This window comes from Muntiacus reevesi, chromosome 8 (genome assembly GCF_963930625.1).
Source record: "Muntiacus reevesi chromosome 8, mMunRee1.1, whole genome shotgun sequence".
Lineage (NCBI taxonomy): Eukaryota > Metazoa > Chordata > Mammalia > Artiodactyla > Cervidae > Muntiacus > Muntiacus reevesi.
This window is the reverse complement of record NC_089256.1, coordinates 14,855,493-14,881,331: the sequence shown is the minus strand read 5'-3', so window position 1 is coordinate 14,881,331 and position 25,839 is coordinate 14,855,493. Positions and strand designations below refer to the sequence as shown.

At 43.7% G+C, this 25,839-nt stretch overlaps 2 protein-coding genes across 15 annotated transcripts in view; one reads left to right on the top strand and one right to left on the bottom strand.

Moving 5' to 3' along the window:
* Positions 1 to 18,750: 18,750 nt before the first annotated feature.
* ANAPC13 (anaphase promoting complex subunit 13) lies at positions 18,751 to 25,072 on the bottom strand. Of its 7 annotated transcripts, none has more exons than XM_065942206.1 (3): positions 24,937 to 25,072; positions 23,229 to 23,359; positions 18,751 to 19,156 (listed from the first exon to the last, which is right to left on the bottom strand). In XM_065942206.1, the coding sequence occupies exons 2-3, from the start codon at positions 23,325 to 23,327 to the stop codon at positions 19,031 to 19,033; spliced, it is 225 nt and encodes a 74-aa protein (XP_065798278.1). In that variant the 5' UTR covers positions 23,328 to 23,359; positions 24,937 to 25,072; the 3' UTR covers positions 18,751 to 19,030. The 7 variants fall into 7 exon arrangements, with proteins under 7 accessions (XP_065798278.1, XP_065798279.1, XP_065798275.1 ...); XM_065942207.1 differs by lacking the exon at positions 24,937 to 25,072 and adding an exon at positions 24,643 to 24,761; XM_065942203.1 differs by lacking the exon at positions 24,937 to 25,072 and adding an exon at positions 24,592 to 24,733.
* Positions 24,622 to 25,839, top strand: part of CEP63 (centrosomal protein 63) — a 77,449-nt gene continuing 76,231 nt past the window's right edge. For 4 of the 8 annotated variants that reach the window (XM_065942197.1, XM_065942196.1, XM_065942193.1 and 1 more), the window contains exon 1: positions 24,947 to 25,195. In XM_065942197.1, coding sequence (XP_065798269.1) covers positions 24,947 to 25,195 — 249 coding nt within the window. The other 4 variants (XM_065942200.1, XM_065942195.1, XM_065942194.1 and 1 more) reach the window with 4 other exon arrangements.

Genomic DNA, 25,839 nt, shown 5'->3' with positions numbered 1-25,839 from the left:
AACTTGGTGAAGTCTCATTTACTTCACAGTGTTAATATAGGTTATGTCCGGGGAGTGTCAGTGAGAAGAAAAAGAGGAGAAACTTTAAATTTTACAGTATATACTTATGCATTGTTGGAGTTTTAAATCAAGTGTTTACTACCTTTGTAGTAATAAGTATAATTTTACCCATTGGAGTTTATTGACAGAGAATTGGCTAAAAGGAATGGACTATTGAGCTTTTTTCAATTAATAAATACAATTTTAAGTGCTCTGAATAGTCAAAACTAAAGCACCCATGGTAAACAATGTTAATTTTTTTGTGTGGTTCCTTCTAGTCTTTTATTTCTCTGCAGTATCTATTCCATTTTGCACAATTAGAACCATAATCCGTATTTAATTTTCTCATCCTATTTTTAATTTTAGCTTACCATCTTGTCACAAGCACTTTCTCACCTTAAATGTTCTTGGGAAACAAAGGGCTTGTAACAGCTGCATGATTCCCTATCATGAAGACACACGATTATTCACTGAGTCATCCTCCTTTTGTTGGCAAAGAATTGATTCAAATCTGGGAAGTACAGGAAAGATCACCCCGTTGAGTTTCTTGTTTTCCAGATGAGAAAACTGCATTCCCTGAAGCTAGTAACTTGGCCAAGGATGGCCAGCTGGTCCAAGGCTCGGCTGGGACGCGGCACTCCCAGGCACAGGCCTCTGCTCTTGCTATCACCACACGCTGCCTTCCTGGGCCTCAGCAAGGCACTTTCTGCAACCTAACTGCTGGACAATGCCTACATTCTTTCTAAATGACATTTTGTCATTTGGGGCCCATTATTCCTGCCTGTCAAGCTCATTTTTTATCTTCTGTCATATAAACCATTAGCTAATGAGGGACACTGTAGCCAATGTCGGAAATTGTGGTTTTCCCCCTCTATTGAGATGTGCTTCCCGAATCATCTCTGTGCCAACAAAGAGGAAATATTGTCATAACTTTTATCAGATAATTCCGACAGTCACCAGCAATTAGAGGGTAGGGTGCTAGTTACCATGTTTCTTGGGGGTCCCATGGGTTATGACCTTCTGTGATCAACATGCAAGTGCTGGGCTCTGCCCAAGGGCCAGTGCTCACAAGACGGATGAGGAGTAATAACTGGGTGAAGAGAGGAGGAAAGAGAGAGGAGGAGGGAACTAACATCTGTGACCAACTCCGTGCCCATGCCCAGCTCCAGGCACCAGGGTGTGAACGACAGAGCATCACAGGAGGGTATCCTGGAGGATAAGCTTGGTGGTTTGGGGGGAAAGCAGGTGGACCAGAGGCGGCTCCTTTCACTCAAACAGTCTCATCTTGAGCCTGTATTTGTTCAGTTCTATGGAGGAGCTCAGCAGGACAGAGGAGATTGTTCTAGGGGGGTCGGGTCTTATTCTGCTTGTTCCTTCACATTTTATGAAATACACTTTATCCAAACTTTAGAAACGAGTCTTTGACATCAGTGTCTGTCATCACTGTAGTCACTTTTTGAGTCATCTAATATAGCTTTTTTCTGAATTCCATGTTCTCTCCCACCTAAGTTAGAGATACAGTCCCTTTAAAAATCTGTCTTTGGAAATGTTGTGGCTTGGATTTATCCTGCATTAACATTTTTTGTGTGTATTGCTTTTCAGAAAATGCTTAATTCATATGAATGTAACTGGCAGAATGTGATGGTTTCTATTTATGGCTGATGTTAATCCGTTGACCATATGGTAGTTTAAATTTCTGGTACAAATTCCTTTTCCATGATGTTGTAGCTCATTCCTGGACTGCTATAATTATGTAATTTATCAATGTGAAAAATGGACTTTGAAATGTAATAGTCCAGATCTAATAGGGAGAGCAGAAAAGGAATTTAGTATGCTTTGAGAAGAGCTGTTTCCATGGAAACTAATTCCTTTGAGCAAGGACCCTGGTTTCCCTGGCTGCCCTGTGATTTGTGCATCCAGGTGATATGATCTGGATTCCAGGCTCAGCTCTGACATGAATCACCAAGTGATGGGCAAGTTCCTTAACCTCTTTGGGACTTAATGTACTTATCTCTGACTTGAAGAAGTCAGACAAGTGCAGTGTTTACTAGACTTTGGAGTATTAGCGACTGGTAATATATATTTCTAAAGCTTTTATTTTGGAAGAATTCTAGATATTTCTAGATAGAGAAGTTGTAAAGCTAATAGAGATTCCACATACATTTTACTCAGCTTCCCCTAATGTTAATGCATACCGCAGCACATTTGTGAAAACTAAGAAATTAACATAGGTCCACTATAATGGACTAAGCTACTTGGATTTTGCTAGTTTCTTTCACGAATATCATTTCTCTGGTCCAGGATCCAATCCAGGATGCCATTTTGTATTTAGTTTTCACGCTTCCTTAGTCTCCTGCAATCTGAGACCATTTCTCAGTCTTTGTTTATTATGCCTCGTCAGTTTTATTGAGTACTGGCCAGCTATACATAAGACACCCCAATGTTTTCAGGAAGCAAAACAAAAGTGGAGGGCCAGTCTAGGGTTGGAAAAGTTAAATAAGGTCTCTGTGTTGCAAGTGACAGAAAACCAACCCTGAACCATCCTGTCAAACAAGGAATTTATCGGCTCAAGAAGCTAAAAGGCCAAGGGCATGTGTGGCTTCAGAATGGCATTTGTACCCAGTTCTGCCTCTTGGCTTGACTCTTCTCTGAACAATCAGATCATTCTCAGATATGCACTCACCACATAGTTATAAGAGCTGCCAGCAGTGCATATGGCTATATCCATCCAGTGTATGTGTGTGATACTCACCTCTGTTCCACCTTCCCAGCTATGCTCTTTATTAGCTCTGATTCTGCCATCTGCCCATCCTTGCACCAGGGGGGAAATGTAAATGGTTTTCTGCTTCTGAAGTGAGGATATGTTGCCCAGAGTTGTGACCACCATCTTGTGACCATGACAGGTGAGGAAGACACAAGAACCTTAAAAATGGACAGGACCTTGAGTTCTGGATGATGTCATTTGGCTGCGGAATTAAACAACCCTGGATCTGGCCTGGTTATATGAAATAATAAATCCCCTTGCTTTAGCTTCTGTTAGTTAAGTCTCATATTACTTGTAACCAAAAGACTTCTAATTGACACATACGTAGTGCTTGTTTCTTTGTTGGATACAAGATATTACCTTGTTTGATACAGACTTGGTTCAGGGCTTACGTTTGACAGCACGATACAAACTGGAGTTCAAAATATTCTGATTCATAGTTTTGTTTTTTTTTAATCAAAGCTATTGTTGAAAAATCCAGTTTCACATTGATGTTTTGGCAAAAACAGAAGTGATGCTCCTCAACTTCACACAGCATAGAAAGAACATCTAAGTAATAGCTCCAATGTTCCTGCTTACTTCTTCCATGAAGGCTAGGAGCACACAATGGTTATAGGCCAGGGGGAGGGGACAGGTAAGGGTCTGCAGGGTGTCCTCAGTCAGAGCACATCCACTACTTAGGCTTCTGCTCATCCAGTGGGTACAGTCTGGAGTTGGTCAGAAAGGGCCAACTTGCTTGGAGAACACGTTCTCATGACAAATAACTGAGCACCCTGGGCTGAGATGACCTCGTTTAAGGCCCATTCAAATCTAGTGCTGCGTGCTATAATGGTGTGGAGGCCACCATGCCAACAGCAGTGGGGCCCTTTCAGTGTAAATATAACTGAGATAATGGAAAGTTGGGTGAGAAAGATTTTTTAATAAGATTTTTATGAAAGGATCAAAGGCTTTTTATAAAATAAAAAAAAGTGATTAAATCCTATTTAAACTCCCTTCTTAGAATCACTGAGATTAAAAAACAACAACAGTGCAATTATCACTGAGAAAATAAACACTTGTCCATGGATTCCCATTAAGAAGTCATCTTTTCAAGGGCTAAAGAGATAATTTGGAAATGCATTGGCTTCTCCCATCTTTGTGTCTTATACACTCACTTCCTTGATGATGTATATAAATAGTTTTTGCTTGCCCCTCTAGCTTTTAAAAATTAAAACAGTTTCTACCCCTTCCCTCCCTCCCACACACACTTTCTCACGAGCAGACACATACTTACATGAGTACACTCAGACCTCTTGTGGATCCACATATTTTGGGCATGTACATGAAGCCATTTGTGGGGGTTTAATCCATGAATCATAAACAGAAGTTTCTCATTAAGAATGGGCAGTCGCCTCTTTAAGCTTGCATAGTACTTACAGTATTATGTACTCTCAACACTTTGTGGGAGGCTCAGAGATTCGCAGCAGACACTGCGTTTTAATATTAAAAACTCAGATATGGTGTGAAACCCAAGAGGCAATAATCTGATACCATAGCCCCACTTTATCCAGAGCCTGGCATAGGGGATGTTATTAAAAATATTTGCTGAGGGACTTCCCTGGTGGTGTATTGGTTGGGACTTAGCCTTCCCCTTAAAGGGGTGTGGGTTCCATCCTTGGTAGGGGAACTAGGATCCCACATGTCCTACGGCCAAAAAACCAGACCATAAACAACAGAAGCAATATTGTAGCAAATTCAATGAAGACTTTGAAAATGGTCCACATTAAAAAAAAAAAAAAAAAAAAAAAAAAAAACTTCAAAAAAAGATGCTGAGAAAATGAATCACACTTTTCCCCATTTTTAACAACAAAATAAAGGAAATGGAGGTTTCAGGAGTAAAAAGTACAGGGCAGAGCTTTCAGGAAAAACCAGTAACTTCAGGATAAATAGCAGTTATTCCTGAATTATGAGTTAAAACAATTTTTAAGTTTCTGTATAAATTTCAACATAGCTGCAGACAATCTCAGGCAGATTTGTTATTTTTCTGTCAATGAAATTTCACCTTTAATGTAAAACTGGCTCTGTTCTTGAGTCCTTTTTTGGGGGATAGCTGATGCTCTCCACAGCCCACACAGACCTGCCACTGCTAAGCGGCCAGCACTTTCCCTCTTGGGCTCAAATGAGTTTCACTGAAACCCTATCTTTATGTGGGTCAGGGCTTCCTTTTTCCTTAAAAACTTTTTTCCCCACTTTGAAAACAAACAAAAGAAAACATCCTCTTATTTCCAAAAATTCCTTGCAATTCTTTATTTCCTGTTGGCTTCTTCAGGAGCATTTTTTTACTAATGAAGTTTCAAGATGATTTCTTGAAACTGTTATAAAGTTATGTAACTCTGGTGAGTTAAAACTATCTTCTTTTCTAAAGAATTTAGCAAAGAATTGAGTCTCTTTTTTTCAGAACAGGCACACCTTCTTAACTATTGATGGTCATAACAGTGAAATCAGGAAGGATTGTACACCATATTGATCTGTTGTGAAGACTGCAAAGCTAAGCATTTTTTCCCCTTTTCTGTAACCATCTTCTGCTCTGTAATGGTTCTATGACCTTCTATTTTAACCCTGCTGATTCATCTGTTTCATCAAAACCCATTTTGGACTCCAAGGTCAACTATGGGCTTGTTTCCGGAGGTCCTGGGGGCCTGCTGTCCAGAAGAGAACCTTGTACCGGGAGCTAGGACGTGGGGCCCAGCCCGATTCTACGTTGGTTTCCCCATGTGCAAGGCACCGAACCCACAGTGACTGTCTAAAATTAATGGCTCCTTCAGTCCTAGGCCTGCTTCTGTCCAGGTACTCTGCCAGGCATTCTATTTCTAAAGCTTTCAAGAGAAGAAAATTCTAGGGTCCATAGGTTGTTTTTTGTTTTTTTGAAGTATAGTTGATTTACGATGTTTCAAGTGTACAGCAAAATCATTCAGGTAAATATATATGTATATATTTATACATACGTCTTTCCCAGATTCTTTTCCATTGTAGGTTATTACAGGATACTGACTATAGTCCCTGTGGTATATACAGTAGGCCCTTGTTGTTTATCTATTTCATGAGTTCTTTAATTTTTTCTGCCTATTAACTCTAAAAATTTCTTCCTTCTATCACATAGATCTTTTCCCATTCAATCAAGACCCACATCTTTAGCCACAAGGATAGCTGGCATATGTATGCTGATCCAAGCAGTATTAGCTTCTCTCCTTGAATGCTGACTGCCATAATTCTTCATTCATTTCAGAATAAAGCCTACTGGTGGGATGGTCTGGTGCGAGGAGGATGGGCCTGGGTTGGGCAGACCGCCCTTTAATCTTGCTTTCTGAATTTTCACCGCCCACGTGTAAAGTGGGGACCTGGTCACCCCGGCCGCAGGGCCATTGTGAGGCTGAATTGAGAGGACGTAGAGGGGGGCGTCCTCGCGATCTGTGATTTTCCTGCTGCCAGGTAAGGACAGGGATCCGACTGTGCACAAGACACCCCGCAGGAGCGGCTTTAGACCTGGTGCAATGCGGCGGGCTATAAATAAAGAGGAGAATAAGGTGAAAATGGAGACTTCGAGTCTGGCTCCCTGTGATTCCGCTGCGGTGCCGGCAGGGAGCTTTTATTCGGAGCACTGCGGCTCCCTCCAGTGCTTCCCTCCCCGCCCCCTCCCCATCCTCGGATTAAAAACAAACAGAAAGACTTTCCCGAATTTTCCCATTCCTCCGTGGCCTGGCTGCGAACGCTGAAATTCCAGCCCGTGTTTGTTGTCACCCGCGGGCCCGTTTCCACGGTTACCCAGATTCCAGATTCCTGCGCTGGCCCCGGGCCCGCCACAATGCATCCCTCAAAGTCTCCTTGGCAGAGGAGAGACATTCCTCCTCTCTGCCGCACGCCAGGGCGAAGAGAGGCGCTCTCCTCCTCCCCTCGGCTCTGCCTCACCCCCATCGTGTGTGATGTGCGTGTTCTAGGTGGTTCTGTTCAGAGTCGGTTTTGGGGGGTAAGCACGATGTAATAGTTTCCTCCACTTCTCTTTTCCTCATTTAAGCTAGGAATTACTTTCTTAGACCAAACATTACACCCTTGGCAAGCACTCCAGATGGTTCTCATTAAAATTCCAATTCCTTTTTTTATTTTTGCAATTCCTTTACTCCACCCCCCCACCCCCCGTTCTCCTCACCCTTCTATCCCCAAAATAAACACCAGGTGGAGGACAGATGAAGGGTCCCGTGGCAATGAAGGAGTCCCCAGGTCCTCTTCTTACCAGTGGCCACCTCTGCCCTTCCTGGGGTTGGCTGGCATAAATAAATAGGCACTGGGGTGGGATATATTTCAAGTTAAATACAGGCTCTCTAGCGCTTCTCTGGTAGCTCAGCTGGTGAAGAATCTGCCCACAATGCGAGAGACCCCAGTTCAATTCCTGGGTGGGGAAGATCCCCTGGAGAAGGGATAGGCTACCCACTCCAGTGGCTTCTCTGGTGGCTCAGACAGTAAAGAATCTGCCTACAATGCAGGAGACCTGGGTTCGATCCCTGGGTTGAGAAGATCCCCTGGAGGAGGACATGGCAACTCACTCCAATGTTCTTGCCTGGAGAATCCCCATGGACAGAGGAGCCTGGCAGGCTACAGTCCATGGGGTCACAGAGAGTTGGACACGACTGAAGCGCAACACCTCACATGAACCCTGCCTCTCTAAGAAGAGGGGCAGACACTCAACTAGGTCTCTGCTCCTCAGTAGAGCCTGACCTGGATTCTGCCTGCAGGGAGACTGGGGAGGGGGCTTCTGACCTCTCCACTAGTGCACACTGAGGTCTCTGCAGGCTACTCAGGACACAGGGGTGAGATGCACTGGCTCTAAGAAGCCAGAGGGAAGGATGGCCAATGTTTTTTGGCCCTAATTGCATCTGAGTGAGCCACAGGCTTTGCTCCCACATCTGGAAAAATTTGCTTGCGCAGGAAAAGTGTGTGTGTGTTTTGGATGTGTTTTTATTTCTGACTTTATGAGACAAAATTTAAAATACAGAAAAGTTGAAAAAATAATACAATGAATACCCAATATCCCTCAACCTAGGTTCAACAGATTTTGACATATTTGCTTTCTCTCTCCTTGTCCTTCTAGATAGATGGAGGGATGATAGATCCATCTCTGTACCTAATGTCTAGGCTTTTGGAAGTTGGGATCTTGCCCCTGTAGTATTTTATAAAGTTTCAATTCATGTATTACAATAATGTAATATATATGAGTGCATTCTTATTGTAAAATATTCATATGTTCAAATAATACAGAAGATTAGAGAGTGAAAGCAAAACCCTGCACTGGTCCCTCCTCAGCCTTCAGAGTAGTTTGATTTGTGTCCTTCTTGACCTTTGTCTAAAGGAAATCAATCCTGAATATTCATTGGAAGGACTGATGCTGAAGCTGAAGCTCCAATACTTTGGCCATCTGATGCAAAGAACTGACTCATTGGAAAAGACCCTGATGCTGGGAAAGATTGAAGGCAGGAGGAGGAGGGGACGACAAAGGATGAGATGGTTGGATGGCATCACCGACTCAATGGACATGGGTTTGAGCAAGATCCGGGAGTTGGTGATGGACAGGGAAGCCTGGTGTGCTGTAGTCCATGGGGTCGCAAAGAGTTGGACATGACTGAGTGACTGAACTGAACTGACCTTTGTCTGATTTTTTGCAGACATAAGCATATTCAATAGAAACTTACACTTCTGTTATATGTATTTTTAAACATAAATGAGATTATACTACACATGCTCTTTTGCATTTTGTTCTTCATTTGAAAATATGTCTAAGACTTTCTATATCAGTACTTGGAAGTCTGGCTCATTTTTTAACTATTGTGGAGAAGTTCCAAAGGATGGTTGTACATTAATTTTCTTAACTATTTCCTCTTGATGGATGTTTCAGCTATTGTTATTTTTCCATTTCTCACAATGATGCAATTAATATCCTTGGAAGATGTTTCCTTCAGGATAGGTGGTAGTATTTCTCTTTGACAGATGCTTAGAGGTGGAATGCTGGGTTGAGTGTGATGCATATTTTACATTTGGATAAATACTACCAAACTGCTTTTCAAAAGACTGCTCCAATAGCCACCAAGAGAGCACCCATTTCTTCTCACCCTCACCAACGATGAATTTTACCAATGTTTTTAAGTGTTCCTGGGCTTCCCTTGCGGCTCAGCTGGTAAAAAAATCTGCCTGCAATGTGGGAGACCAGGGTTCGATCCCTGGGTTGGGAAGATCCCCTGGAGAAGGGAAAGCTTACCCACTCCAGTATTCTGGCCTGGAAAATTCCACGGATTGTATACAGTCCATGGGGGCAAAAAGAGTTGGATGTGACTGAGTGACTTTCACTTTCACTTTAAGTGTTCACATTCTGATGAATAAGAAATTCTTTCATTTTTGGTGTAATTTGCATTTCTTTGATTATTTGTAAGGTTGATCATTATATCAAAGTTCAACTACAGATAACAGAAACCACTCTACCAGTTTATGTAGAAAGATAGTGGGGTAGGGGAACTACTTGAATTAAAATAGGGAATTGGGTGCTTATAGTTTTGTCAGATTAGCTGGAAAAGCAGGTTCTAGCTTGGTCTTGTAGGACTGACTCCCAGAACTCCAGCTCAAAACAGATCTAGCAAAGGAGTCTGTCCTTCTGCCATGACCAGGAAACTTGGGGGTTGGGAAAGCCGTGTACAAACTGCTGACTCAGCAATATGGAAACCAGGAAACCTCAGCCACGCCTGGTCTCCAGGACCACACTGCCTCAGCTGCCTAATGCCGGGCACCCTGTCCACAACACCCATGAGCCTGGAGAGTGCATCTAGACACAGATATCTACTATATTGAGGAAGGAAAAAAAAATCAAACTAGTCACGAAAAATAAGAAACTGTGTATCCTTAACTCTGTTAAAGGAAGGAAGAAAAAAAAAAAGAAATCCTTAACTCTGTGTACCAGCAGAGTCAGTAGATCTCCTGGAGGGTGCATCTGCCCAGGGAAGGCCAGGTCACAAGCAGAAGCTCAGCTCTAAAGAAACTGGAAAATTGTCGGCATTAACTTTTCAAGCTCCAGCATGTGGTAAGGCAAGCTACAGGGTGGTAGGCATAGAGTTGAGTGAATCAATCTGAAAAGTTTGCCATAATCATATGTTCATGTTTTGTACCTTTTTTTCCTCTTTCTGTGAATAGCCTGACTAGACCTACTGTCTATTTTTCTATTTGGGTTATTTTTTTAAATTAATTTATAGAAGCCTTATCGGTTATCTGGTAAATGATCTTTGTTATATGTGTTAAAACCAACTTCTATTCTTTCAGTGTTATATCTTTTGCATGTAGAAATCTTAAGCTCACCTATTTTTGTACTTTCTGGTTCCTGGGATTTGTAGATTTAAGAAGTCCTCTCCTATCTTAAGTTTCCTAAAGTATTCAGCTACATTTTTCCCCAACATCTTTAAAATATTTTATGCTGAATTCTTTAAACCATCTTGAATTTGTGGTGTGAGGTAGGGATCTTACCTAGGTTTTGTCTTCCTTGTTGAATGAATTTACTTTATTATACTTCAAATTTGCAGAAGTTTAAAAAATATAGGAAGACTGCTTAGCATTGGCTGATGCAGAACCAGGGTAAAGCTGAAAAAAATTAACATCACTTCATATTCTGGTTCTCTTTAAGATAGACATTTGGCATTTCTTAAAGTGGAGGTGTGACAAGATTATTCTCCTAATCAAAGACCTTGATTGTGCCCACTTTTCTTTAAGACCTAGGTTTAATCACTGTGGACTAACCATCTGCCTGCTCAACACCCACTATAGTGATAAATAGTGAAGTCGCTCAGTTGTGTCCGACTCTTTGCGACCCCATGGACGGGGGTCTACCAGGCTCCTCCGTTCATGGGATTCTCCAGGCAAGAGTACTGGAGTGGGTTGCCATTTCCTTCTCCAGGGTATCTTCACAACCCTGGGATCAAACCCAGGTCTTCGCATTGGAAGCAGAAACTTTTAACCTCTGAGCCACCAGGGAAGCCAAACACCCACAGTGTACTTTCCAATCTTATTTCCTTCTCCTTTGCCTGGAAGAAAGGTCACAACATTCGATTTGACTGACAAAAGCAGAAAATGTACATGTATCTGTCAGCACTTTCTTTATGACATTGTAAAAATCTGTTTATGGTGCTTCTCTCACTAACTGGTATTTCTCAGTGTGGTCAGCATTAATATTTTAGAACAATTCTTTACTGCAGTATATTTAACAACTCTGGCCAACATACCACTAAATGCTGTAGCAACTTTTGACGTCTCCCTTCCCCACCATTCCAGTTACTAACAACCAAAATAGCTTATGTTTCCAAACACACTAGCTCTGTCTCTTAATTGGAAGGAAGTGAGAGAGGGAAGGAAAAGCTGGGATTGAATCAGAAATGACAGGATATCATCACTAAGGGACCTTCCCATCTTCCCAACTCCCCTTCTAATCTCTAGATGTCCAAATCTAGCCCGTGTTTCAAAGGCTATCTTTCCTACAAAGCTTTTCTAAATTCTCTCAACCCCAGATCTATTTCTCTTCTGATTTCCTTCTTTCATGGCATTATCTTCATCTATCCATCCATCCACTCATCCTTTCATTTATCCACCCATCCATCCATCCATCTGTGTCCATCTATCCAGTAAGTATTTATTGAGCACTTACAGTACCCCAGGCACACTGACCACTTTATTCTTAGATTATGACCTTTTGCTCAGTGTCTTATCTGATCTAACATGTTGGAATCTCAGGTAAAATCCCACATCTGATCTACTTTTGCATCCCCCAGAGTGCTTCACACTGAGCTGGTGTTCTGCTGAACGTCAGGAGAGTGAGTTATCAAAAGCTGATGCAAGTTTTAATGTACTTTCCAAATCTTTATTCAAAGGCAGCAGGAACACTTTTTAAAAGGCAATACCATTCTGACTTTCACAATATCTACATTCTTATTTTCAAAAGTTACCCATAACCTCAGCACTATTCTTTTCCAGGAGAAGCTAGAGTTAAAAGGTGACAATTTCTTTCTTGGTTGGTCTAATTTTGTCCCTAGAGGCAACAATTGCCAAGAATTTGCTGTCTTTCCTTCCAGATTTATAAAAGCATGTTTACCTATATACATAATTTGTGTATGGATTTGCCTACATGTACATTTTCTATTTTGAAATTAGCACATATGTTAAGAGCTATATGAAATATGAATTTTAGAATAAATTTCAATTTATGAAGTAAATAAATTATGATGTTTAACACAAGTGTATACAGTTCTTTATGACTACAAAACAGTTTTGCATTTATTGTACTCATTTTATTCACTAAGTCCGTGATACAGGCTCAGCGAGGTTGACCAGCAGGTTCCTTGTCACGCAGCTGGTAAAAGTGGTGGTCTAGGATTTGAACCCAGATGTTTTACCTTCTAATTCATTGCTGTTTCTACTATATAAAATAATCCCCAGGGTTTATTTAGAAATGACTATTTATATAATAAAATGAATTATCCTCTGACTTCAGATGATCAGTGTAGAAAGTTTTTGGAAATGCTTGTTTTATTATACTGAAAACAAATTAGAGCTAATATTTATCAAGTGCTTCCCATGTGCCAGAAACAGTTCTAAGTACTTCACCTGCATTGTCTCATTCAATCTTCCAGTAAGCCATCATGTAAGCAGTATTGTCAACTCACTTTTCACTGTGGAAACACAGGTTCAGAAAGGTAAATAACTTGTTTGGGGGTGGGCACCTGATGTGCTACACTGGCTTTTTTTCCTGCACTGGGTTTTTAACCTAGGTCTTTCTGCCTCCAAAATCTGTACTTTTAGCTGCTATACTTTGCAGCAGCCTATATATGTTTTGCGTGTGTGCATGCTAAATCACTTCAGTCGTGTCTGACTTTGCGACCCTATGGAATGTAGCCTGCCAGGCTCCTTTGTCCACGGGATTCTCCAGGTGAAAATAGTGGAGTGGGTTGCATGTATTTTACTTGTACGTAATTTCACATAAGTAACTTTTTTTAATTGTTTTTTTTCTTTTATTTATTTTTATTAGTTGGAGGCTACTGACTTTACAATATTGTACACTTAAGTAACTTTTCTGTAAAATAAAACAAGATGTAAAGGTATTCAGTTCAGTTCAGTCGCTCAGTCCTGTCCGACTCTTTGCAACCCCATGAATCGCAGCACGCCAGGCCTCCCTGTCCATCACCAACTCCCAGAGTTTACTCAAATTCATGTCCATCAAGTCGGTGATGCCATCCAGCCATCTCATCCTCTGTCGTCCCCTTCTCCTCCTGCCCCCAATCCCTCCCAGCATCAGGGTCTTTTCCAATGAGTCAACTCTTCGCATGAGGTGGCCAAAGTATTGGAGTTTCAGCTTCAGCATCAGTCCTTCCAATGAACACCCAGGGCTGATCTCCTTTAGGATGGACTGGTTGGATCTCCTTGCAGTCCAAGGGACTCTCAAGAGTCTTCTCCAACACCACAGTTCAAAAGCATCAACTTTTCAGCACTCAGCTTTCTTCACAGTGCAACTCTCACATCCATTCATGACCACTGGAAAAACCATAGCCTTGACTACACGGACCTTTGTTGGCAAAGTAATGTCTCTGCTTCTAATATGCTATCTAGGTTGTTGGTCATAACTTTCTTTCCAAGGAGTAAACATCTTTTAATTTCTTGGCTGCAATCACCATCTGCAGTGATTTTGGAGCCCCCCAAAATAAAGTCTGACACTGTCTCCACTGTTCCCCCATCTATTTGCCATGAAGTGATGGGACCGGATGCCATGATCCTAGTTTTCTGAATGTTGAGCTTTAAGCCAACTTTTTCACTCTCCTCTTTCACTTTCATCAAGAGGCTTTTTAGTTCCTCTTCACTCTCTGCCATAAGCGTGGTGTCATCTGCATATCTGAGGTTATTGATATTTCTCCTGGCAATCTTGATTCCAGCTTGCGCTTCCTCCAGCCTAGTGTTTCTCATGATGTACTCTGCATATCAGTTAAATAAGCAGGGTGACAATATACAGCCTTGACATACTCCTTTTCCTATTTGGAACCAGTCTGTTGTTCCATGTCCAGTTCTAACTGTTGCTTCCTGACCTGCATATAGGTTTCTCAATTCTATTAAAGGAATTTACAACACGAAAGAAGAAAGATAAGTCTAATGTATAGAGAAAGATATTTAGGTAAATAAGTGAAAGGGAGAAAAGCAAGAAACAGAAATAGGAACATACACAGAGAAAGACTGATGCCTTGATTGATTTTAGAGAAAGTAATTGGGTGAAAGAGGCAGGAAGCAGTCAATAGGAGGAGGGGGGCCAGAGGCACAACCCTTTCAACTCCTGTCTTGAGTCCAGTCTACCTGGAATCCTCCAGCTTGGCCTGGGGCTAATTTCTCTTATACTCCTGGAGCCACTACTGCCTGTACTCCAGGGCTAAGAACTTGGACTTGTGAGCACTGAATCTCCTAGAGGACAGCCCTGGGTGAGCAGGAGCTGTGAGTGGAGCAGAAAGAGTATCTTTCAATGCCCACGGAGACGTGAGAGTTGAGAGCCTGGGCTGGGAGGAGAGCAGCTGGAAAAGCAAAGCCAGGAAGATGGGCCAGCATACAATATATATCTTTCTCTTTTTGACTTATATGGAATCTAGAAAGATGGTACTGATGAAATTATTTGCAGGGCAGCAATGGAGACACAGACATAGAGAACAGAATTATGGACGTGGGTAGCGGGGAGGAAGGAGAGGATGAAATGTATGGAGAGAGAGTAACATGGAAATTTACATTACCATATGTAAAATAGATAGCCAAGGGGAATTTGCCGTGTGACTCAGGGAACTCAAACACGGGCTTTGTGACAATCTAAAGGTGTGGGATGGGGCGGGAGATGGGAGGGAGGTTCAAAAGGGAGGGGACATATGTATACCTGTGGCTGTTGATTCTTGTTGATGTTAGACTGGCCGTTAGACTGCCTGCCAGTTAACGTGAATACCAGTCTGTGAACATTGCAAGGGGGCCGGGGGAGGGCTTGAGGCTGAGCTGACTGAAGAGGAGGCGGTCCAGTGAGACGTCCCTGGAGAGTGGTGGCAAGACCAGGGCATGGGCAGAGGAAAACCCCCGTCCTGGGGTGGTGGCCACGATAAAGGGGAGCTGAGTCACGGGCTAGGCGTGGACTCACGGGGATGGGTTTACACATCAGCCTCCCTCACTTCCTTTCCAGTCATTTGGCTGTTTTCAAATTCCCCACCCTTTGCCAGCGCCTTGCCTCCCCCATCAAGTCTGGTTTGTGTGCCTTGTGTGTGTATGTGTCTTTGGGTGTATTCATGCACAGTTGGCTCTAGGAAAGAATAATATTAGCTAAAAACAGAGGAAACTGTGACTATTCTGACCTATAAAAATAGCTTTTTCGTATGGCTCAACACAGAAGGTAAACTAAAGAAAAACCTAGGTAGAACCTGTCCTGAAGGAATGCATGGACTGGAGTTCCCCGCTCTGCCTCTCCTCTTAGTCAGAGGCCCTTTTCAGAGCCAGCTGCACTGCTGAACTCAGGGCCACAGGGTACACATCCATGTAGTAGTTGGCTGAGCTCCAGATGAAATTTGGGCAAAAACATACCTAGGATTGGGTGAACACCTCTCTTGAGGTTTGCCTAGCCGTCCACAAAACCACCTTGTTGCACTTCCAGCGTTTCTCTACATACCCCTCACCCCAGGAGCTGCTTTTAGGCAAGGATGACACAGCAGCTCAGGAAATAATTTCAGTAATTGCACTGTACGATTTTGTGAGGAACCGGAATAACTTTCAGGACTCCATAGGAAGCCTGAAGGTTGGCCTCAGGTTTTCCCTTGCCTTTCCTGCCTGCTTTTTATCACCCCAAAGGCCAAGGTTCATGGTGTTTTAAACTGTCACTCCCATGGTGAGGGCACCGTCCATCATGGAACCCCATAGATGAGTGTCAAGAACCAGCTACAGAATTTGGGGAACCTAGAACAAAATGAAAACGTGAGCCGCTTGTTCAAAAATGATTAAAGTTTTCAAGACAGCCACAGTGGGGCCTTCTGCATGTGGGCGTGTGTGCCTACACAGGCTGTGTGCCCACGAAGCCAGTCCTGGTTGGTGCGGGTGCAGATGTCAAGGCCAGGAAGGCCATAGATGGGGTCCTCTCAAGTGACCGTGCAGCTGCCCTCGCCTGCTGGACCCTAGCTGCCCACCCGCCACCACTTTCCAGAGGAGCCCACAGATGGGGCGAAGTGTGGCAAGCGACTGGGGGATGAATTTAACTGTGGGTGAAGCAGGGTTAAACCAAGAAAGGAAACTTTGGGAAATAGTCTTTCTAGAGCCTAATGGTTCATTTCGGGATGGTGACTAACATCTCCAAATAACACAAAGAGCTGGAGAACAGCACAGTAAGGAGACTCCAGGCCTGACTGTGAGCATGAGCTTGAGTCTCAGGTGGGCAAGACCCCCCTGATTCTGGCTCTCTTTTTCTGTAACCCAAGTTCTGAACTGCCCACAATTTCCATGTGCCTTCTTGGATCCTTACAAAACGGGAGTGAGGAGCCCACTAGGTGATCTGCCCAGGCCGCGTGTGGCTGGCCGAAATTCCAGGGATTCACAGAAACCCATACCCAGCACACTGGAACCCAGATATGCAGAATCACTCCCAAGCAAAACACCACATTTCTTTAGGACCTTGAGTTTAGAGTTTAAAGGTCCACCAGCAATTCAGACTTTCTTAAAGAAACTGAGCGCCCCCTGTTGGGTACCAGGTAGCACTGACATGAAGCTGTCAAAGCACCAAAATCTGAAAACACATCTTGGGGTTTGAACCAATGAAGTTGTTCAGTCGTGCCAGACTCTTTGTGATCCCATGGACTGTAGCCCACCAGGCTCCTCCATCCATGGAATTTTCCAGGCAAGAGTACTGGAGTGGGTTGCCATTTCCTTCTCCAAGGGATTTGACCTTGTATACAAAATGGTGATAGTGATATAACTCATAATGGTAAAATTAAGAGTTACATGAATTATCTGTGGGTTTGGTAACAGGTTGTAAATGTTTCATGACTCCTGTGCTTAGTCGCTCACTTGTGTCCAACTCTTTGCAACCCCATAAACTGTAGCCCGCCAGGCTCCTCTGCCCACGGGGATTCTCCAGGCAAGAATATTGGAGTGGGTCATCATGCCCTCCTCCAGGGGATCCAACCCAACCCAGGGATTGAACCCAGGTCTCCTGCACTGCAGGTGGATTCTTAACCAGCTAAGCCACCAGGGAAGCCCATGAATACTGGAGTGGGTAGCCTATCCCTTCTCCAGGGGATCTTCCCAACCTAGGGGTCAAACCGGGGTCTCCTGCTTCATGACTCCTAGGATCTTAATAAACATTATTTGTTCAGTTCTTTCTCTCAATTATAAAAGAAGGTAAACATTTGGGAGTTCTGAATGATTGGATAGGATTTTCTTCCCAGTTCGGAACAGAGTGGTCAAAAGTTTTTCAGGGGACATAACATGGTCCAGGGAGAGGACGTGGGTTTTAGGATCAGTAAACTTAGGTTGGAACCCATATACTATTTAAGTGAATTTATCTTGGAAGAAGCCGTTCAATGTTAAAGCCTCCATCTCTTGGTCACATGTCTAGAACAGGAATAAGTTTTCAGTTAACAGTATTATTTTTACTATATTATTAAGAATTGGGTTTAAGTTGGACTTCAAAGGATGGGTAACTCCTGGACTAGACCCTCCATTTCTAGAGCACAGTGCTGCACCCAGAGCCCCGGGTCTGGCTCAGAGAATTGCCTCTTGGTCACAGGTTAGCACTCACACTGGACACCCAAGTCTCTTTTGAACCGCACAGCCACCACCCAGGGTGCTCGCTGCCTGATACACACCTCTCACTCAGTATGTGTGGACAAGTCCCTCTGCCGCCACCCTCCACCTTGCTGCTTCAAGCCATCACCATTCCTCACTTGAGCCAAGGCAAAACCTGTTTTTTCTGCTTCTGTTCTTACCAACTTAAACCCAGAGTGATCTATGTTAAAAAAAATAATAATAAAATCTGATCAGCCCTTCCCCCACCTTCTCCTGCCTCCCCGCCCACTCTGCTTGTGATACCAGTTTCGCCTCTGGACTTTGTGCAATTTGCTCTCGGCCATCAACCCTCACCCTCCAATTCTTCCCCTGGCTACTCCTACCCCTCCGTCAGGTTTTGGCTCACAAACTCAAGGAGGGTACAAGAAATACCACATTTTCTAATTTTTTCAGAGCAAGTTAAGTATTTTTGGCTCCATTCTGCTGTGCTGCAGAATGTTTCCAGTGTTTCAGTTTTTCCAGTTTTCAGTGTTTCCAGTTTTACAATGAGGGGTACAGATGTTAAAACCAGGGCCTCTCCCCCCAGAGTTTACAATCTGGGGAGAGAACAAGAGTGATCCCACATAACAGAGGCAAATAATTCTGGGAAATAAATGTCCATCAGTGTGCCATTCAAAACACAAGTTCTTACTCCAATGTGTAATGAAATACTGACTCCACGGCGCTTCAGTTATACCTTAAAAGGCTTTGAGAAAATAAAGAATCCTGTTACTGGATAAAACCAGTGGTCCATCTCACCATTCCTGAGGCACCAGCGAAAGTTGTAGGGAGAGAAGTTAATTGTCAAGATGACTTTTAATTTGGAAATTTATCCGAAGTTTTGAAAATTTCATAGGGAATTTTAGGAATCCCAGTGGTCAGTGACCAGGCTATGTATCCACATCTACAGGCTCCAAACATACCCACTCAGATGATTCTCAGAATGGGGGGATATGAGTTCATTCTCATTTCTGACTTCATCTTTCTTCACCTTTCCCTCTCATAGCCTCAATCACCCGTGTCACAGGACACATATAAGTAGTTGAGAAGTGGTGAACTCTGACAGTAAAGCAAAATCAGAATTAAAGGCAAATGTTTAATGAACCATGTTCAAACACAAGCTAGTCAATGAAGAACTTTAGGTTCAAAGGGCCAGATGTTCTACATTCCTAAGAAATTGCAATCAACTTCTCAACCTGATTTGAGTATTTTCACATTGCATTTTGCTGCCACAAAATTAGTTGTATATTTTTGAGCATTGATCTATCACTAAAAGATTTAAGTTAGACAGAAAGAAAATATTTTGTATCTGTGTTAAAAAAAAAAAAAATCTGTCGATGAACAAGGAGCCAGGTGTCAGTTTCCTACGGGGGGGACATTCTCATGGAGGTATTGTAAGGCCAAGTCCGTCCACTTCATCTCTTGTTCTTTAACAGACTCTGTGGTGCCTCCGTTGTCCTGTTCAGGTTCAGGGAGCTCATTCTGAAAAGGTAAAAAGGACATTCTGAAAAGGTAAAAAGGCTTACTTTGCATTAACAAACCCCTTAAAACTCAAGGATACTTAAGAGTTAAAACCCGTGAGTTCCTGAAACAGGTAGTATAGAAATATATCCTACAGAAAGAGCTAAAATCAAAAAAAGTGAGGAAAGATCACAAGTCTTGATCAAATGAGCCCCATCCGTCTCCAGTCAGAACGACGGCATCATGACTGTGAGGCCTGTATGGGAGGCACTGTGGCAGAAGGCTAAAAACGCAGGATTCCTGGAGCCACTGGGATCCTAGCTCATGACTCCACCATTTCCTGGGTTACTCCAGCAAGGTACTCAGACCTTCAGAGGCTCTGATTCCTTTTCAGCAATGAGAGAAAAAAGTAGTCATCGCCTCACAGAACTGCTGTGAGGGCTAAGTGAGGCAACGCAGGTCAGGGGCCCAGCAGTGCCTGGGGTGTCCAGTGCATGGACTACTTGCCATCCTCACTAGTGGCTAGGAGCAATGAAAAGAGCCAGCGCTCAATCTTTTGGAGGGAGTGGGGGGGGGCTGCTTTATAGAATGCCACATCTGCTGGCATATTCTTTAAGCAGGAGAAAGGCATTCAAAACCATCCTGTATCCAACGTGCCTCTGTTATATAATGGAGGTAAGTGGGGAGCACAGAAACATAACACAATAGAAGAGACTTCCCTCTAGTGGTGGAGCAGGGCAACAGAAAGCAACCCAGTCCAGTTCAGTTCAGTCGCTCAGGCGTGTCCGACTCTTTGTGACCCTGTGAATCGCAGCACGCCAGGCCTCCCTGTCCATCACAAACCCCCGGAGTCTACTCAAACTCATGCGCATCAAGTCGGTGATGCCATCCAGCCATCTCATCCTCTGTCGTCCCCTTCTCCTCCTGCCCCCAATCCCTCCCAGCATCAGGGTCTTTTCTAATGAGTCAACTCTTTGCATGAGGAGGCCCAAGTATTGGAGTTTCAGCTTCAGCATCAGTCCTTCCAATGAACACCCAGGACTGATCTTCTTCAGGATGGACTGGTTGGATCTCCTTGCAGTCCAAAATTTTACCCACAATTGTCTGAAAATGATAAGCCATGGGCCACACTTAGTGTAGAATCTGGGGCAGTGTCCTTATATATTTCCAGGTTTACTGAGATTTAATTTACATATAACATTGTGTAAGTTTAAGGTGTACAACATGATGATTTGATACACGTATATATTGTGAAATGATTATAGCAATAAGGCTAGGTAACACATACATCACCTCTCATAGTTCACCAGATTTTTGTGGGGTGGTGAGAATTTTTCACAGGTTCCTTGTATTTAAATTTGTTACTATCAGAACTCTTCTTAGTACTAGAATTCTCTGATACCAATATATTTCTTTTCATTTATCTTAATTTAGACTTATTTTTAAGGGGAGCAAACTGTTACTCAATATCCAGACTTAGGATTTTCCACTGGACTCCAACTTGCAGTATATGAATATAATAACTTTTTCCTTCAAAATGACATTCAATTTAAATAAAATGATTTAATTGTAAGATGTACAAGTATATCTGAATCACATACATTTTGCTCTACAAAGGTAAAACTCAGATTCAAACATACTTGTACAAATTGAAAGGAACTATCATTTACTGTAAAGCAATAATGCATTCAAAGAGAAAATTTGGTTTCAGTAACTACTTACAGATGACAAAGCATAAACAAGTCCTAGGTTAATCAACTATTTAATTTCATCTCATTCTAAAATAAGCCAAGTCTTTAATTTGGTCACTATTGTCTCTTGCAACAAATGCCAACATAAAAAATTGCCTATGTGCCAGGAAAACAAAGTATCAAAAAATGGCCACAATTCTTTGCAGCTACTCCTATGAAAAGTCAGTTTATTTCCCCAACCCTCGGTTGGGGTTGGTCATGTGACTTCTGGGTCTAGGCTCAAGGAAGCCTTGCAGTTTCCTCTCACCCTGCTCTTAGAATCTGAAAATGACTATGTGAAGTCTGGGCTAATCAGCTGGATAATGAGACTGTGGCCTAGTTAGTCCATCATTCCAGCTGACAGCCTGCTAACTGTGAGGCATGTCAAAGCCTCCAGAATTACTTAGCCACCAGCCAGTCTGCTGGCCCACTGCAAACCACCACCAAGTCCATCAGGGATCAACCATGCTGGCAAAGACAAGAAGATTCATAACATTAAATAGCTATTTGTTTTAAGCCACTATATTTTGGGGATATTTGTTAGGCAGCAGCAAAAACCTAACTGACACAAACATTGCCGTAGGATCACAAGCCCTGTGAAAAAGACATGGATTAGCAACACGGCCAGGCTATAGCTTGGAAGTCAGCATAGAAATTTCCCTTTCCCTCAACCCCATTCACACAAATGGTCCCCAAATCCTGCTGTTAGCATGTTCAGAATTGAGCAATTCCTCTGCACTTTCTTGCCTTTGTTTAGGCCCTCCTCCTTTGTCTAGACACTGCATTAGCTTCCTAACTGGCCTCTCTGCTCTGTCACTGGCTCCTTTCTCCTTGGCAGACATTCTTTAATAATGCTGCTGAACTGACTTCTAGTATTTTTGAACATAGCAGATCTCTACTTTAGGATCCTCACTCCTTAGGATGAGGGGTAAGCTTGATAACAAATGCTCCTCTCAAAATAAGGTCCAAGACCAACTTATCTTCTTACTTACGACAGTTATATTCTCCATCCACACTGAATACCTTACCATCTCCCAAAGCCATTCGAAACTTTTGCATGTCTGTTCCCACTGCTTGTCCACTCTCATTAACCCTCTGTTCCTCCCCTGTGACCAGCTTAAATGTGATTTTCCTCCTGAAGCCCCCTCAAATGCCCACCAGGCAAGCAGTCCCTTTTTAGACTACATAGCCCTTCATGACCTCCACTCAGAACACTTACTATTACAATTATTGTTTGATATATGTTGCCTTTCTAGACTCAGAGGGGCAGAAAACGTCCTAATGTTTACCTAGTCTTAAGGCACACAAGAGGCTTCAAAGAATTGCTTGTGGAATGAAAGAACCAAGAAAAGTCCACAGGGCAGGATCTGGAGCCTCACAGACCTCAGTGTGAAGTCCAGCTTATTAGCTACCAACCTTTAGGCAAGATCTCCTCTTTGATCCTATTTTCTTCCTGTACAGTGGGGACATCATCATCACCCCCGAAGGTTCTTTTAAGGATATAGATAAAATACGTCAGGTTTCAACCTCAGTCCATGGCACAAAACAGGTATTCAATCAAAGCGGAGCTATAATTCTTATTATGCTCTTTTGGTTATTTTTCTAAACTTGAACTAAGCTGTCATTTATTATCTGTTATGTGTATTATTCCTTGAACACATTACCTCTTATTCTTAAATGAAAATATATATGGCAGCAGCAGACCACCTGCTCGCAAGCTCTATTTAATCAACAAATCTTGGCAGGCTCTAAAGAAAAACAGTCCTTGTTCTTCTTGTTAGGCCTCTATGACATAAACAGAATTTTTAGTAAGCATTTATTCAAGCAAAACGTTTAGATCTTATGACGTGAAGCTTAACAAACTCCCTGCAGGAGAATTTTCCAGAGATTAGGGAAGAAAAGAGCCTGATGATCTAAATGTAAAAGAAGAAAAGTCAGGTCTCTTCTGAATATTTTCCAGGGAACTTCGACTAGGTATGTGTTCCAAAACTGTGAGTTTCTAAAAATGACAGGCCACAGTTAGAGAAATTAAGTGCATATACCACTGCTTCTTGTTCCTCCTCATGGTGTGCATTAAATTCTTTACTACCTTTGGTGTGCTGGACAGAACATAGCTCAGAGGACCTCAGTTCCAGTTTTCATATGACCTCTAATTGAGCTGGTCTGAATCAGCAGACCTCAGCAATCTGATCACATTCCTCTTCAAATACAAAGTTGAGCTAAATGCTCTCCAGAGGTTTCTAGTCAGAGGACTCCATAGTTTTGATTTCTTTGACTTTAGTTTATTTGTCCATTGATAACCTACAGCTACCAGGGTCTACCAGACCTTTAACCCATCACCCTCAGCACACATTACAGCCTACCAGTGGTATTGCAACATCCTCATAAGGCAGCTTGTCTTCTCGCCAAGCATCGTCAATCAAATCCAAGATCCTTCCATCTCTCTGTACCTCACTGTCCATTCTCTTGCAGCTTTGATCTTGTCGGATGGGACCTGTAAACCAGAGAGGTTATTTCTTAAACATGAAGAATGAAAAGATGATTTAATCCACCACTAGGGTTCTCTAGGCTTTCTAGTGTGGATGTTTTGGCAGAGGATCATCCAGGGAAAGACTCATCTCGCCTGGATTAGATTACAGTTTCTTTATAACATCACAGTACCTCCCAGCTGATCTTCCTAGTCACACATAGATTCCATCTTTTGGTAAAGTTTTCTTGGATCACTCAGCGTCAGCATGCATTCTGCCCTTGAATGGTTCCTTGTTTTTATGATTCACTAGGCAAGTTAAGTTGGCTTTGTGAATGATCGTTCAAGCATTATTGTTTCCAATTGCTGTGCGTAAATTTCTTATTAATGATTCAGCATGTTCTCCCCCAATTTGGCCTCAAATCGTTTTTCACCTATTCTTCTTTAGAATACATCTAACTTGTCACACTTTCCAGCCTTTGCACCTAAAAAGGTCTCTTTGCCCCATCACGAACACCTACTTTTCCTTCCAAACTCAAAGTTGGGTGTCAGCTCATCGGGGCCAATATCTCTTGTCCAGAGTTAGGCGTTAAAGTGCCTTCACTCTTCAGGGGCTGGAAGCCCGGAAAGTACAAGGCGGGCAATGACCAGGCCACAGCCACCGTCCCAGGCACTTGCCTGTCCCCATAATGAACAGTTACCACTTTCCTGAACAAAAATCTTTCTTACACACGTGACTGTCCCAAAGCTTGGAATGCTGTCTTCTTCCTTTTTTCCTCAGCTAACCCCCAGTTACTCTAAACAACTTAGCTCCCAGGTTGCCTCCTGCAGGAAGCTTTCTCTAAGCTCTAAGAAGAACGCGGTATCCGCCCCTCCGCAGGTTCCATATTTCCCTGCGCGCAGTGAATTGGCCCCATCAGGAGCTTGTTACATTGCCCGTTACAGGGTCTTCCCAGACAAGCGGTGCGTGCGTTTCTCCGGGACAGGGGCAGTTTTATTCACCTCTGTTTTAGAGCTCCGTAAACTTGTAGTTAAAAGAGCAAACCTGGAATGCCTTTCCCCCCGCTAAATATGACCCTCTCGGGCCACCACCGTCCATACAGGCATGGGATCCCGCCCCAAAGCCTCGGCTTCCGGACCGAGGCGGGCTATACCAAATGCGGAAGCGGGGGAAGTCCAGGACCGCCGTGTAAGTCCCTTTCTACCCTCCCGACGTACGGTAAGGGAGGTAGTTATGAGGATGAGGTGAGGACAACAACCTCGGCCGATAGGATCAGCAGAAAACCGAACGTGCTCCTCCCCGACACTACCTAAGCCAAGGCGCGGGAAACCTTTACCAGCGCCGGCCCAGCGCGGCCAGGACCACGCCCCCAGCGGCCATGTGACCGACGCGCCCTGCTCTCCGATCCCCGGATGTCGGTGAGCCCATTTGGCCGGGCGGAGGGGGAGTCAAGGAGGACGTTGCTTCAATCAAAAGTGAGGGAGCAGTAGGCGGAACGAACGTTCCGAAGACCGTGACTGGACGTCAGGTTGGCCGTGACGCGCGTGCGCGCCCCCGTCCGGAGGTAACGGCGGGAAGACTCGGGGGCGCGCTCGTGGCAGGCCTGTAACCGCATGTGTGAGAGTCCAACAGGCGACGGGTGCCCGTGTCCGGAACCGGAGGCAGCCCTGGCTGCAGTGGGGCCGCGGACTGAGCGGCCGAATGGCCGGGGGCCGACTTCCTCAGCCGCCCGCTGGCCTCCAGGCTCGCCTCCGCCGGCCCGGCTCCGCCCCGGCGCCCCGCCCCTCCTCCTCGCCGCGAACGCTTCGCAGACTCGCGAAGCCAGATATGGCCTCCCACGGCGCGCAGTCCGGGCTAGCCAGGTGGTCAGCCCTTCCCCTGAGGCCGGCCGTGGGAGGGCGGCGGGGTGGGCGAGCTGCTCCTCTTCTCCCAGCGGAGTCGGCAGCGAGCCAGTCTGCCACTTCTGGGGAGGTACCCCGGCCCAGCCCTCCCACCTAGGCTGCCTCATCTGGTTAGCTTCCTAGCCTTGTTGGACTTAGGTTACTGACGGCCGGTGATAGCGGTTCATTTATGGGTGGGAAATTTAGCAAGTTTTTGAAAGTAATTGGTTTAAAAACCTTAATGTTAGTTCCAGAGGTACGGTAATGTGGCAGAAATCATGAAGGACTGAGTTTGGGGAACCCTGAACTCTTACTGATTGCTCCATAGAAATCAGGGATGCGAAATAAATAATAAAGTGAGAGAACAAAAGGGATGGGTCCATAGAACACTATGATCATGAACATATTTGAAAGCAGTAAAGCTAGGCTCATAATGTAGTTTTTACAACATCAGAGTAAAAGTGAGCTTGCTGTCAGCGACTCGTGTTCATTTACAGCGACTAGTTAGAGCACACGTATTGTGCAGAGTAGTTTTCCTTAAGCCTTACGAACGGTTCCTTAAACCAGTCTTAACATTTTTTTTTCTTCCTTTAATAGAACAGTACTGTAGGATTTGTGCCCTGTAG